Here is a 15,768-nt window from a genome sequence, read left to right as displayed (position 1 = left end):
AGAGTGGCTGAATGTCTTTTGTTGATTATAAGACTATTGAGCACGGCCAGCCACCAACCCAGCCAACAACAAGGGAGTCTCATACCGCAGCAGGCTCCACTTCACCAGCCTTCACAGACCAGAGGCTCATCCTAGGTTGGCCTTATCCGCCTACGTCCAGTTTAAACGCCCCTTCTCCATAAGTGTCTGTCTGTAATGAATCTGACATTATATTGAGTGCTTTTGGTTTACATAGAAAGAAAGCCGTACAGCAACTATCAGTAGAGAGAGGTGGAACACTCTTGGAGTGTCTGAGGACACACTGTGCCTAACAGAACACTGGGCCAAGAGAGAAACAGCTGGCTATTTCTTTGTGTCAAAAGATGTCCTAAAATTGGCCTCTTTCGGCTCCTATTTCAAAACACTGGCACGAAACAGGGCCTTCCTCACTGCCAAGAGTTTGGAGCGCAAGAGCAAGTAACTTCCTGGTAACGTCATCCAAAACTCCATAGGATGTCTGTATATTTACGTCCCTTCCGTGGCTGAACCGTTGCAGACATGAGTCCTCCACATACTCCACGTATTGTAAAGGCGCTGCAATTTTGAGCTCATTTTTACCGCCGAACGGTTACCATCTGTTTAATTTCAGATGCAATCTGCTCCGCGCAAAGCCATGAGGGGATTGAATGGGGGGTGAAATCGAGCGATTTCTCCGTGTTAAATCGTGACATATGAAGCAATTACACAGCGGGGGAAAGGAGACTCTCTCCGCCATTACTCTCAATCTGAATGCACTCAGCGAGCGTTTAGGGAACATAAAAAAAATAATAAAAAAAACATTCCTCAATTTAGGAAGTGCCACGCAGGTGTTACTCATGTGAATGAACGTCGATAAGCGGCCCACAAATATCACGTGTGAATACAAATTGTAACGTACTTGCAGGGTTACAAGAAAACCCCCTCACACCGCCGAGGCGCCGTCCTACTGTCTCCATAACACCAGACTCATTTCTCATGTCACCTGACCAGCCAAAACCATGTTTGAATTGTACTAATTGGTCACAATCAATGTGGCTATGGTTGGGGTCAGTTGTAGGTTGTGGACCTAGTCATGCTGTCAATGGGAGGCTGGTCAGGAAGGACTCTTTAGTCTCACCCCATTAGGATCCTACTGTCGTCCTCTCTGCCCCGCTCCACAACTGCATTCCCTTGTCTGGTACTTGAACTCTGCAATGACAATAAGTTTCATCTAATCTAATTTAATCCAATCCAATCCATTGAGTGTCCGTGGTCCTAACCTGTGGTAACCATCTGTCATACTTACCTCCCTGACAGATGCACCAGTACCAACAGGCATTTGCACAGCAGCAGCAGCAACAACAACTACTACAACTACAACAACAACATCAGCAACAGCAGCAGCAGCAGCATCAGCAGCAGGCGCTCCCCTACCTGACCTCCCCTCTGGAGTTCCAGACCCCTCAAGGCTCCTACAGCCCAGGAGTTGTGGAGCCTTCATACGCTAACACCAGGTAACGTGTGTGTGTGTGTGTTTGTGTGTGTCTGCGTGTGTGTGTGTGTGTGTGTGTTTGTGCGCATCTGCATGTGATTGAGTGTCTGCGTGCTCGTGTTTGTGTCTGTGTGTAGAGTGAGAGCATATCAGATCTGTCATACAGCACAAACCTCATACATCCTGGCCTCCAGCCTTCCCTCCCCTTGTCCTCATACATCCTGGCCTTTAGCCTTCCCTCCTCTTGCCCTCATACTCCTGCTCCCTGACTTGAACGTCACACAATTGTGTTATTTGTTGTCCTTGACATCTTAAGTATTTTGATGTGATTTGCTTGAACTTGTTTGGTCCCCCCTCCCTCTCTACTCCCTAAAGTAGAAACCCCCTCCACGGCCTGGAGCTGACCACCCCTCCCCCCCAGAGCAGCACGCCCAGCCACCCCCCAGACATGTCTCGCTGGAACCCCTTCGGAGAGGACAACTTCTCCAAGCTGACGGAGGAGGAGCTGCTGGACCGCGAGTTTGACCTCCTCAGAACAAGCAAGTCTCACGTCCCCCACTCTGTCCCCTCTGTCTCACGTCCCCCACTCGGTCCCCTCTGTCTCACGTCCCCCACTCTGTCTCACGTCCCCCACTCTGTCCCACCTGTCTCACGTCCCCCACTCTGTCCCACCTGTCTCACGTCCCCCACTCTGTCCCACCTGTCTCACGTCCCCCACTCGGTCCCCTCTGTCTCACGTCCCCCACCTGCCTCCCTCTCTCTCTCTGCCTCCTTCTCTCTCTCTGCCTCCCTCTCTCTCTGCCTCCCTCTCTCTCTGCCTCCCTCTCTCTGCCTCCCCCTCTCTCTGCCTCCCTCTCTCTCTGCCTCCCTCTCTCTGGCTCCCTCTCTCTGCCTCCCCCTCTCTCTGCCTCCCCCTCTCTCTGCCTCCCCCTCTCTCTGCCACCCTCTCTCTGCCACCCTCTCTCTGCCTCCCTCTCTCTGCCTCCCCCTCTCTCTGCCTCCCCCTCTCTCTGCCTCCCCCTCTCTCTGCCACCCTCTCTCTGCCTCCCCCTCTCTCTGCCTCCCTCTCTCTGCCTCCCCCTCTCTCTGCCTCCCTCTCTCTCTGCCTCCCCCTGGCCACCTCAAAATGGCTTGATTTAGAGTCTGGGTAAAACCCTTTATTTGACAGCCCTGTTTTCAGCTGGCGTTTTTGTCCAGGACGTACTACTATGTGGTAACAACAGGTACTTTTAGATACCTACCTCCTTATAAATTCAGCACAATGGGTAACTATCTGGTATTAAATGGCACGAAGAAGAAAACCAGCGAGTGTTAGTAATACACAGTTATCAGGTAATACTGTTTAGGACATGCTTAATACTGGGCTGTAAAATGGAGGGTTTACTTTACAGTGTTTGTTGTTGCAGCTGGTACAGCAAGATAATATTAGTAAAGTCCTTAGATGACCTAACTGTTTTGTGGATTGTGTGTGTTAGCAGAGTCTGATGGTGGGTTCGGATGGTAGTAGTATTAGTATTGTACAAGTATTGTTTGTTTAGTTACTGTAACCATGACCCACATGGTTTATTTGCGCGTTATTCACATGTAGTATCTCTCTGTTTGCCTGTTCTACTGTACAGTATCGCCTGTTGGACTCCATTTCCACATGTTGTTTGGGAGTATGCCTCTTCCTGGTTCGTCTGTAATAAGCCCCATCCCCTTCTCTGTGTTGCAGGTAAGCCAGTGGAGAGCAGGCCCAGTGTGGAGGCAGACAGGACCCCCACCACCAGGCCTCTCCTCCCCGAGGACCTGTTTGGCTCCGTCCCCTTCCTGGCCAGCGCAGGCAAGTCTTAACGGAGGCTCCCCCTGTGAGGACCCGCCCTACACTGCGGAGCTGACTCCCTTCTGCCCCTTTCCCCTCTCCCACCCCCTAAAACCCCCCCATCCCCTTCCCAGGGTATCTCCCTGCCTTCCAGCCTGGGGCGTCTTATCATCCCAGTTAGCTCTCCATATCAAAAGGGACTCGATAGTCTAACATATTAGGTATGGCTTGGATAGTTTTTTATTTTATTTTTTATTTTTATTTTTTAACCATTGCGAAGCATATGAAGGGTGAATGATTGACATCGCTCGGGTTGGGATAAGATGTGGTCATTGTTTCTTTAGGTTTAGCAGTCGTTCATTTCACAGCCTAGCAAGGCCGCACGGGACTGGAATTTATGAAGTGCTGTGAAATTCTATGGAATCACCTGGTGCATTACTGGAGATTCTTAGTGCTATAACAACACATGCAAAGGGTTAACTGGGAATATATCAGAACCAACACATACGTCAGAGTACAAACCGGGTACAATGTGTAACACACCAAATGGAGATAGATGATGGTAAGCATAGACATATCTCATGTTACACACTACTAAGAACTTCCTGTTGTTGGCTGTGTTAGCCTTTTGTTTACATTTATAATGCTGTCATAGTTCTTATGTCCATCGAAATTATCATACGATACATTTTTTCTGTATCTCTCAGAAGTCCCACCCTACTCTTTCCTTTACATAGGTCCTTGATTAGTCCTTATATGGAGCTTTGCCTGATAGTTCTGTTCTTCTTGGGTTGGGCTGTGCACTTTATTATGGAGGCCAATTGCTGCCACGCCCCCCCCCCTCTCAAATTCTTGTTATTACAAGAATACTTTGTATGAATGTCTCTGAAGGATTAACATTACAATGTTTCCAACATGTTCTCCTACTAGTATAACTGAGAATATTATATTAATGTGAATTTATCTCGTAAAAGTGAAGCATTTCTTGTATTTACTCAAACAATGACATTGGTGACACAGCAATACCGCTTCCGTAACTACAGACTTCCTGCTCTTTAAATGTGAATTGGTTATGAGCCATTTTAGATTAGCTATTTGAAGACAGTGCTTACACATTTTGTTTAGATGGGAAGCTTAAATGGAACCCTTTTTCTTTCTTTTTTTTGTTTGTATTTGCTAGCTATCGACTATGCCAATACACACATACTGTGACAGAATCGGTTACCTATAGTGTAGATAAGGCCAAATGTAAAATGCAGCCCAATTCCCAAAACACTTAATAAACTGTAGTCAGAATACAGTATGTCAGATGTTCTGCCTATTAGGAATTTAAATATTTATCCATGTTACTAACCTAACATAACTTAACGTAATTGAGATAGTTGAACTGAAAAATATCCAAAAACAAAGTGTTCCAGTAGAATAGCCACCTCTAACTGGGCATTCAACTGGCAAGGCTGGCATGAGAACATCTGGCAACAGATTTTGGAATTGCCTATTATATTTCTGTATTTGTGCCATGACAATTCATGTTGCTATGTTCATGTTTATATGTTTGTCATATTTGCCTTTTTGGTAGTTATCTAGAGGACTTTCAGGGACTAATTTTTGTTATTATAGTGTGCCACGATTCTTCCCTGTAAAAGCTTTTTTTGCCTTTTTGTTTCTGTTAAACATTCCAACTCTTAACCTATTTTTTTATTGTTATTAGGTTTTTTTGTTAGGGAGGACACAGCGAAGTACTGTTGAGGGCACGTTTGTTCACAGACTTCTCATTTACTTTGGTTGTTATCCTATAATGGAGCTTTAACTTTGTTGAGTGAGGATTGTGAAATAATCAGCCTTGTCATTTTGACACACACAGCACTTAACCTCTTTTCCCTAATTGAATTGCTGAATAGGTACTGACTTTTCTGAGCATTGAACACATTTCTATCAGTTTCCATCACTATGTTGGGTAAGACTTCAAGTGGTGGTCAGAATGCTTATATTGTGCAAATTGGCATCTTAAAGTCCATTGTGACCTCAAATTATTCAGACAGGTATTATGTCAATCATTATGTATTTGCATCATGACTACCTCTTAAGGTTTGGTCTAACCCCATCCATACTTAATGTTCAGTCTAACCCCATCCAGACATCCCAGAAGGTTTTAGTCTAACCCCATCCAGACAGAAGGGCGTATGTTCCACCTCCTTCTGCTGCTGCTGCTTTGCTGTGTACAGTAGCTGCAAGCAAGGGAACTTCATGTAAATCACCCCCACCCCCCCATTGAGATATGACATTATACACGCTTGCATATGTTAAGCAAATGCATTTCTTTATGACATTTTCATATATTTTCTTTTGCCAAAGGTAAGTTGACCATCAACATGGGAGAATGGTATTGCTGGATTCCTCAATACCGTATCATTCTTTTGAATGTCATTGTCCAGGTCGGGACTCTGAGACTATTTGAGAAATTGTGCACTTCCCTCATTTCTGTTTCCCACATTGTAAAGACAGCCATACTCAGAAACATCTTGTTCAAACAGTGTATTGGTGGACAGATTTCTGAATCAACAGCCATGTTTTTGTTCTAAAAGAGTAAAGAGATGATTTTATGCACTGATGTAAAGGTGCATGATGAGAGGAAATGGTAGTGAACAGTTTATGGATGGTTAAGACCACAGACAACGTTTGAAATAGTTTTGAATATGTTTTGGTGTTCACATTTGCATAATTTCTGTTCTTTTGAAATGCTCATTTTTTGGTTTGGGGCTTGGATTCAGTTTCAAGCTATTGTGAGATGATAGAATCTCAAATGCCGTCACTATATTTTGTTACTCAAGACATCAGAACTTGATCTTTTGTTTTGACAGACGTTCATTAAAACTGTTTGTTCCTGTGAAAATAACGGTATCAGTTATAGAATGTCACAACTGTTCATTAGTTCTTAGCTGTGCTGAATTCCAGCAGTTACCTCACATGCTGAAAACATACAACATTTAGATGCATAAGTTGTATAAAAGATGTTCTGTTTTTCAACAGACAACACTATGTAAATGATCCTGTATCATACTGTGGAGTGTGTTTCTTTATAAAATGCTAATGATAAATAAAAACATATTCAAAAGCAATTTCCATTTTTGGTTCATTTTATTGTGATGGCTGTTTTGAAGAACAGAAGGACAGAGTTCAGTGTTCTATTTTGGTTAGTAAACCTGGGTTTGTTGAATCTGCCCACCAGTACACCTCAAGAGCAAGATGTTCCTTCTATTACCATGGCTGTCTTTGTCTGCTCAATTGTGCACCCAAATTGCTTGACCACCAAAATGATAACAAAACTAATGTGGATACTGAAACAGAAACAACTATATGAGGTGTGTTCTCCATCCTTAAAAGGGCTAATCTGCAATTGGTTTAGAATGCTTGGACTTTAAATGAATGATATAGCCGTTGATTCTTGAAGAATATAATTTATAATTGCCTCATGAGCTTAGTTCAACTGTCTTACCCTATCAGAACCCAAAATATAAGCTTGCTTTACTTTCCCCCCCCCCCCCCCCCATTGTTTGTAGGGCTTCAAAACATGGTTAAAACTATAATTTTGATCTCATGGAGTCCTTGCATCTTTAACTCTGTCTGACTACGTACATATCCAACCCTATCCCTCAGTTATTTACCAAGGAAGTAGCGGGAAGCACTTTGTTGTTCTTTGAATTACAGATTTAAACCACCATGTTAGATGTACTGTATTGTTTTTTTCTTTCTTTGTTTCTTTGTTTCTGACGAGGTAAACAGGCGAGTAGTATGCTAAATATAAGCAGCTTACTTACTCTACTTTTCTAAATTCCTGTGTTGTTAACCTGCATGGTCTAAGACTAAGTCTACTGTCAATATGGTAGTACTGGACAGGGTTTATCTCCCACATCTAATCCAAGTGCAAATATTGGGTCTGCTATGATCATTATGTGACAGTAGTTGGTCTGCCCAAGTGTGATCGTTTCTATATGTGATTTGCATATTCAACAGCATGTATGTATTTGATGCCAGCTGACTCATGCATGGGTTTAACATCTTTAATGCATGGCCTTTAGTGACTGTCCCTAATCTGTCTTTCAATTTGGTCAAAGTCACCTGAAATCCAGATGTGTGCCTAGGCTATAGGCCTATTCTTAGGAACACAACTCCTCACGTCCTCTTCTCCAGTACATTTTCAGTGGGAGAAGATGCAAGGATCATGTTCCTAACAGTTGAGAAAAGACATGGGTGTTTAAAGGGACACTTTAAAAATATATATGTTTCTACTTGATCTCCAGCATCATACCAGTGTCTACTACTTATGTGACAGGGTCTGGTGAAAGGGGGAACAAGTCGGGATTTCATTTAGAAAAATGTAAATACATTTCAGCCTTGTTGAAAATCAATGACACACTCGCTAGTCAACTAACACAGCTTCTTTTTTGTGAGCCTTCTAACAATGTAAAGTAGTGTTATAGTTAACTAGGTAGCACTGGGGATTACTCACTGAATCCATTGCATTGCAATATTTTGGCTTGACTAGCGAGTGTGTGTTGTGATTTTCAACAATTTTGAAATGTATTTCCGTGTTTCAAAATAAAAGTTTACTTTGTGTATGTACCGGTAGTCAAAATATCATACCTCCTATCATTGGGGTTAATTTCCTTAGGACCAGTATTTAGAACATCATCGTTTTCACATTTGGTATGTAGACACTTGTATGGTGCTGAATATAAAAACAAAAAGAAAAAAAACGTTCCCATTTAAAATGGGCTGATTTGTGTAGTCAAATGTGTGGTACAGAAACATGCAGGTTATATGCATTTTGGTAGTCATACCTTGACACAAAGCATTTGCAATTTTGTTATTTTATCATCAATGTTTACAGTATATGTACCGGTAGTTGTAAAAGCACAGTCTCCACATGATGATGAAAAGTGTTAATTTAGACATCAGCTTGTTGCTAGTTTGAGTGTCGTCTTGTTTTAGATTCCTTTCCTGAACAGAAATTCCTGCATTAGGTTTTCCACATGTACAGTCATTCAAAATACGATCTTGTAATTTAGAATATATAATGCATTATAGGCTTCCGCCTATAGAGATGCTAGAAGACTTTTGGTATATTTTAAGATTTTTTAAAGTTTCAAAATGAGCACTCATGAGCCAAAAGCAGGTCCCCACCTGACTGTCCAGAGAGGGCCACACCTCTTTAAGGATGTCATCTGGTGACAATACAAAGATTAAGCACTATCCTCTGATACAGTGACCCTTTGTTGTGAAGTCGAAACCTAGACAATAAAGATATGTGGCCCCGCCAAGGATGAATACTAATGTGATTTGGCAATTAGTTTGTGTTGTTTACCGTAGTTTAATCCTATTATTCAAGGTTGGCAAAGCAGTGACGGCCATTCTTGGGGGGCACAGCATCCACCCTCAACCCCAACCCAGTGTATATTTGTAGTGTTTATTTTTCCCTGCCTCTGGACAGAAGCAAGCTTTTTTGTTTGACCTTCGATGGACAGATATGTATAACCTTTTTATGTTGTGGAACTGTAAAAAAAACAAAAAACAACAACAACACAGAACACTTAAAGGGGCACTTCACCAATTTTAAACCTCATTCATTTTCTTCAGCACGGTATCTGTGTCTACATATGTGTGTATAACACGATCTATGATTCTGAAAATCTATGATTTTCTCGGTTCTGTAATTAAAACAATGTGAAGAAAATGGCCACAGGAAAAAAATGATACTATGATGCTACCCGTGTTTGTCAGTCGGGGGGGGGGGGGGGGGGGGGGGGGTCTTTGGGCCACTGCGTTGTGGTGGACATGTTCTACAGGATGTAGAAAATCACAGTTTTCACATATGTAGACAAAAATGCCCCTTTTAAGACAATGCAGCCATTACCACTGCCCAGCTCTGTGGCCATGTGACAGACTTACCATGGCCCGCTGTAAAGGTCATAAACAAGGGAACACTGCTTAACCACGTTGTCAGATATGAGTCATTAGTGCTTTCATTGCATGCTACCCCAGACCAGAGCCACATGGGGTCTAGAAGCAGATCCTAGAAGATCCTCTTGTCGGTTCTCTTACGCACGGTAACGGTGAGAAGAACAGAGCAGCAGCTGCCCGCCTCACAGAACTCTGGGTAATCCACTAGGCAGCCATGTGGCGACAGCGCTGTGTCCTGACAGTGCCAGTATGTTCTTCCGTCCTCACCCTCTGGAAGCTTATTCACCTAGACAGCTGCATGTAGCAGGTCTAGACAGCTGCATATAGCAGGTCTACACAGCTGCATATAGCAGGTCTAGACAGCTGCATAGAGCGGGTCTAGACAGCTGCATAGAGCAGGTCTAGACAGGTGCATAGAGCAGGTCTTGACCTAGACAGCTGCATAGAGCAGGTCTAGACAGCTGCATAGAGCAGGTCTAGACAGCTGCATAGAGCAGGTCTACACAGCTGCATATAGCAGGTCTAGACCTAGACAGCTGCATAGAGCAGGTCTAGACAGCTGCATAGAGCAGGTCTAGACAGCTGCATGTAGCAGGTCTAGACAGCTGCATGTAGCAGGTCTTGACAGCTGCATAGAGCAGGTCTTGACAGCTGCATATAGCAGGTCTAGACAGCTGCATAGAGCAGGTCTAGACAGCTGCATGTAGCAGGTCTAGAGAGCTGCATAGAGCAGGTCTTGACAGCTGCATATAGCAGGTCTAGACAGCTGCATAGAGCAGGTCTTGACAGCTGCATAGAGCAGGTCTAGACAGCTGCATGTAGCAGGTCTAGAGAGCTGCATAGAGCAGGTCTAGACAGCTGCATATAGCAGGTCTAGACAGCTGCATATAGCAGGTCTAGACAGCTGCATGTAGCAGGTCTAGACAGCTGCATGTAGCAGGTCTAGACAGCTGCATAGAGCAGGTCTAGACAGCTGCATAGAGCAGGTCTTGACAGCTGCATAGAGCAGGTCTTGACAGCTGCATAGAGCAGGTCTAGACAGCTGCATAGAGCAGGTCTAGACAGCTGCATGTAGCAGGTCTTGACCTAGACAGCTGCATATAGCAGGTCTTGGCCCTCCCCCAACACGCTTACAACGCATGTTATTGCCACTTTTAACGGGTTGTCAGTAGGTAATCCTTTGTCCCTCTGATAAAAGAACATCGGCAAATACATTTGTTCTCCAGGTTGGGATCTTCTTATATGATTAAAGATGTTCCATTGTGTGTCGCTTGAGGTTGTTGCATGCAAAGAGTTGGACATGATTAGACTTGTTGTAATCTAGGCCGGATAGCCTAAACAGATGCTGTGTGGTACATGGTCTTCTTCCCCATGCCTCACAGGAAGCGTGTCAAGGTTTTTTTCTCTTTTCATTCTCTCTCTTCTTTATGGTTGCCTTTGTTCATTTATCTAGAACAATGCGTTTGGCTAATCCGTTGTCCTGTCCTGCCAGTTTGTAGATGTTCAAATGTTAACAGATTTCCAATTCTGTGCACAGCAGGGGGGAGCTACACTCAGCTTTCTACCTCAAGGATTTTATTAATAGGAAATTATAAATGTACATGGAAAATAACGCATTTATAATGTATATTTTATGATTGCTGATTTTAAATGTCCTATGATACAAACTTTTATTTGTTTATATATAATAGCGTCTATGACAGTCAATGCCTTTTTCATAAGATAAACACATTTGTTACACTTTTGTAGAAACCAACATGCTGTTATAAAGTATATTTAGTATTTGCATAGTACTGTACTGGTATTGAGAGGTCTGTGTTATTACACAAATGGAATAAAGCTTTCCAATTTCTATGGAACATGTTACCAGAGATAGTACAGTTACTACACAGGTGTAGGGGCAACTTATGAACAGTTACACATACAGTGGCGTATATATAAAGATTGGGGGTCTTATGTTCTTAGCAGGGTCAAGTTAGGCAAAGGACCATATGAGTTTTGTAATTTTCCTCTGCTTTGCCTTCTGCTGTAATACTGCACTAATTGTTGGGATTCGTTTTTACGAAAGTCTTCAGATGAATGAGAACTTCAGAAGAAGCAACATTACTTGATTTCAAAGAAAGCAATAATCATATTTACAGTCTTAAGATGTCCTCTCCCATACCTACTCTCCATTGTTTCATTATTATAGTGTTTTGAAGTCATAGTTTATCTAGAGCATACTGTGATTTAAGGAGACATGTTAAAAAATATATCTATTTTTTTGTCTTCACATTGTCCATGCATATGTGCAGGCCATCTTCTGGGAAGGGCTTTGATATACAATAATATAAACCATGACATTTGTAGCAATATTTCCCAATGCTATCTTATTCCATGAACAAAATGTATTATTGAGGAACATTACAAAATACTTACACAAACCAGTGTAAATATAGAAGTATTGCCTAATGCCTATAGTTTTGAATGTACAGTATAGGCCTCTGGACACTATTCTCTATTATTTTATTTTCAGATTACATGTTTTCGTAACAACCCTTTCTGTCTGGTTTGACCCAACAGGTTCCAATGTGACGATGGTTGACCAGACCAATGAGGACCTCAGTGTCCCTGTCACAGCCTCTGCCTCTGCCCCTATCCCTGCTCCTGCTGTCTCTGTCCCTACTCCTGACCCTGCTCCTGTCCTGGCTGTCTCTGTCCCTACTCCTGTCCTGGCTGCCTCTGTCCCTACTCCTGTCCCTGCTCCTGTCCTGGCTGCCTCTGTCCCTACTCCTGTCCCTGCTCCTGTCCTGGCTGTCTCTGTCCCTACTCCTGCTCCTGTCCTGGCTGTCTCTGTCCCTACTCCTGTCCTGGCTGCCTCTGTCCCTACTCCTGTCCCTGCTCCTGTCCTGGCTGCCTCTGTCCCTACTCCTGTCCCTGCTGTCCTGGCTGTCTCTGTCCCTGCTCCTGTCCCTGCTATCTTGGCTGTCTCTGTCCCTGCTGTCCCTGCTGCCCTGGAGGAAGACCTGCAGCCTCCTGCAGCCTCACCTCCTGCCAAGGAGCACAAATCAGGCAGAAAGAGTAACTCCGGTGGCCTGCAGACCCACAAACCAGGAGAAGAGACTGACAGCGATTTTGAGTCCGACCCGCCTTCCCCGAAAAGCAGCGAGGAAGACGAGCCGGAGGAGGACGAAGGCCTGAACAGCGAGCACGGCGAGTTCAACGACGACACGGAGCCCGAGAACCTGGGCCAGAGGCCTCTGCTCATGGACTCAGAGGAAGAGGCGGAGGAAGAAGACGACAAGCACAGCTCAGACTCGGACTACGACCCCAGAAAGGTCAAAGGGCGCACAAGGAGGCTTCCGGGAAGCAAAGGTGCGGCTGTGTCTCCCCGCAGAAGCCCGCGAAGGTTCGGCGCTGTGTTCGGCGCTGTTCCTTTCATGGAGGGCGCCCAACCCCAGCCCATGGGCCCCTCCGCGGAAAGCGGCGACATCTTTGCACAGGCACCCTTCAGACAGGTCAGCCAAGAGCAGCAGGCTATGGAGGAGTTTGACGTCTTTACCAAAGCCCCGTTCAACCGCAACCTCTCCAAGTCAGGCAAGGGCGGCAGCACTATCCCCATGGGCCAAACTCCTCCCGTTTCCCCGGAGAGCATCGACGTGTTTGGCTTCTCTCCCTTCCAGCCCGGCCCCACGGCACCGCCACCCACCACCTCTAGAAGTGCCGAAGACATCTTCCGTCCGTCTTACGATGAGATGCCCAGCCCCCAGCAGCAGAGGCTGAAGCAGCGCAGCCTCCAGAAGTTGTCCGAAAAACGTCAGAGGAAAACCAAGCAGGATACTAGTCCTGGAGGGAGCATCGGCAAACGTCATCACAGTACACCCACCGGCGGCCGCAAGAGCAACAAACCCAGCTTTCGTACGCCTGAGCGAGTCCGTCGGCACAAGAAGGTGGGAAGGAGAGACTCCCAGAGCAGCAACGAATTCCTCAGCACCTCCGACTCCAAGGAGAACATCAGCGTGGGCGTAACCATGGGTGACGGGAAAGACAATGGGGCGTCTTTGCCCGCCGAGGACCCGGTGTTGGACCCCTTCGGTGCCAAGCCTTTTCACCCTCAAGACGGCAGCCGGCACAGTCAGTACCAAGGCCTGGGCGACGGCGGCCAGTGGCAACCGATGATCGCTTCAGCCAATGGCAGACCTCGGACCAGCTCGCAGCACAGTGCGCTCGGGGACAGCAACATCATGGATGATTTCGGGGCAGTGCCCTTCACAGAACTGGTTGTCCACAGTGAGGCTCAGCAGCAGCAACCTACTCAGCAAGGGGACCTGGACCCCTTTGGGGCTGCGCCTTTCCCCTCCAAACAGTGAATGTCTAGTCTTCCCAGCACACTCTCTTAATTACACGGCTGTGTTACACAAAGTCTATGCTGTACCCAGGGTTTTCCCACCTTATGGATCGGCAGCTTTGTGGTGTGGTAGTTAATATATCTTCAGCCAACTTTAACTGGACAACTGTGCTAACAACGAAGTGTTCCAATGCTTTTTTTTTTCTAATGACATTTTAATACGTAACTGAACATCGGAATAATGAAACATTACACCTGTGGAGTATCAATGATTAATTTCAGGTTCTGTAAGCATTTCCTTCCGCCTGTAACCTGTTTGCTGAGAAGCCTTTTATGCTGCATCATAATGCGTGTTCTGAGCATCGCAATGAGACATTTGAACAGGAGAAATGGAAATCTGTTTCACTCAAGATCGTACTGTGACCAGCTTGCTCAGTGTTCGACTGCTTGAGTTGCTGCAAAAAAAGCTCTGTATAGATTGTGGCCTCTCGTGATCTACCAATAAGATTAATTTAGCACCATAAAGCCTTATATGGGCATGGCTCCGCCCTGCTGCACAGTACCTCGGAAACCTTTACGCAGATGGCTTTGTTGCCCTTTTGTGTGGATGGAGTTGTTTCAGAGGAGGCCTTTACCACTTTCTTTCACCCTACTTAGACCTTTTTCTATGCATATTTTTACATTTGGAGTCTTTGTAGACACTGAGGGCTAGTTTCTTGGACCTAGATTAAGCCTAGTCCTGTACTGAAGACCATGTTGAATCTCCGTAGAAAGTGGCCTCTCATCCAAGAATATACCTAATCTGGGTTCGGGAAACCGCCTCATAGTGATTTTTGGTTGTGATTTTTATTGCATTTTATTCTTGAATACTAGAACGAAAGGGATATGTTTTTTGTTGCATTTCTTTTAAAGGTTGGTTTTTAATTTGGACAGTTTTCATTTGCAATCCTAAGTAAATATTTAAGGTTTCCATACTTAAACCTGTGTGTAAATATGTTCTATTTTACGTGATATTTTACCTCAACCCAATTCTGAATATTATTTTAGAATAAGGAAGACATTTTGAAGAAAACATTGGCTGAGTTCTAAGTACTTCCATCCCTTCTGAGACAGACTCCTATGGTACTTGTGATAACACAAGCCATGTATTCATAAAGGGAAAGAGGGCCCTATATTAGATTCAGGTCATGCGTCCAAATTGTATAAATAAATGCACTTTCAGCATCAACTCTTCAATTAAGGTTTTACAGAGAGAGGCCTAAAGAGAAGTATCTACCTACCATTGGCACATTAACTTTGACTAAAACAGTAGGTAGCTGCTTTTTCACTCGTGGAACCATTCAATTACTCTTTTTTTTAAACAAGTCTCAAAATGTTTTCTAGGTTATTCTTGTTTTGTTGTATTTATCATGCTATACTGCTGTCTAATAATGCAATAAAAATATGGATTGATTCTGGGGTTATTTGTCCTCCTTAGAAGTTACAAAGCACACTCAGAAATCAATGCCTTGCACAATGTTTTTTATTGCAATATTTTTTTTTCTTCTCCATAACCAGGCTGATATATAGGTTTACTTGCTTAAGAATCACAAGTCAACATACAAAAACACAGAATAGGTACAAATACATTGAGCTGCTACAAAATGGATTTTAGACACGTAAAGGCCCTATGCCTATTCATTCAGTCCAAATAGGAAAAGGAAAATAAGTGTTTCCTGGCACCATGATACGTCCAGTATAAACCTGCAACACAATAACATGTAATATAAACAGCACAAAGTAGTTCTTCACCATGGAACATTTGTTTCATTATAACTTATGAGATTAAATATTAGACATTTATAAAAGACCCAACAGAGTTTTACATTGTCATTGCACATAACCCTAGTAGGATCAACAAGTAGGCTACTGATAATGAAAAAGACAAAGCTGTAACAGCATGTCCAAATACACCCCCTTGTGGGTCAGGCAGACAGCATGTTGCTCAGGAGGAAACCAGAGATTGTATATACCAGAGGACTTGGTGAAACTAACAAGGTCCCAGCAATCACAGCATTGTTAACCTCTAACAAGATGCATCACAGTCAGACAGCACAGTCCCCCCCCCCCGCCTCCTTCTAGATCATCATACCATGGTTGTTTACAGTGTAGTCGTAATAAAAGACATAGACTGAAGGTGAAAATAATTAA

The 15,768-nt window shown here is 44.1% G+C and overlaps 1 protein-coding gene across 1 annotated transcript in view; it reads left to right on the top strand.

The window, feature by feature from the left end:
• Positions 1-13,600, top strand: part of bmp2k (BMP2 inducible kinase) — a gene marked incomplete at its 3' end in the record, with an annotated part of 48,622 nt that extends 35,022 nt beyond the window's left edge. The window contains exons 13-16 of the mRNA XM_080531532.1: positions 1,315-1,511; positions 1,868-2,033; positions 3,209-3,311; positions 11,814-13,600. Coding sequence (XP_080387658.1) covers positions 1,315-1,511; positions 1,868-2,033; positions 3,209-3,311; positions 11,814-13,600 — 2,253 coding nt within the window. The remainder of the gene's footprint in view (positions 1-1,314; positions 1,512-1,867; positions 2,034-3,208; positions 3,312-11,813) is intronic.
• Positions 13,601-15,768: the final 2,168 nt, after the last annotated feature.

Source organism: Nansenia antarctica (assembly GCF_963989245.1).
Source record: "Nansenia antarctica genome assembly, chromosome: 5".
In the NCBI taxonomy this organism is placed as follows: Eukaryota; Metazoa; Chordata; class Actinopteri; order Argentiniformes; family Microstomatidae; genus Nansenia; species Nansenia antarctica.
Note: the sequence above shows the minus strand (reverse complement) of the source record. Positions and strands in the feature narration are given on the sequence as shown.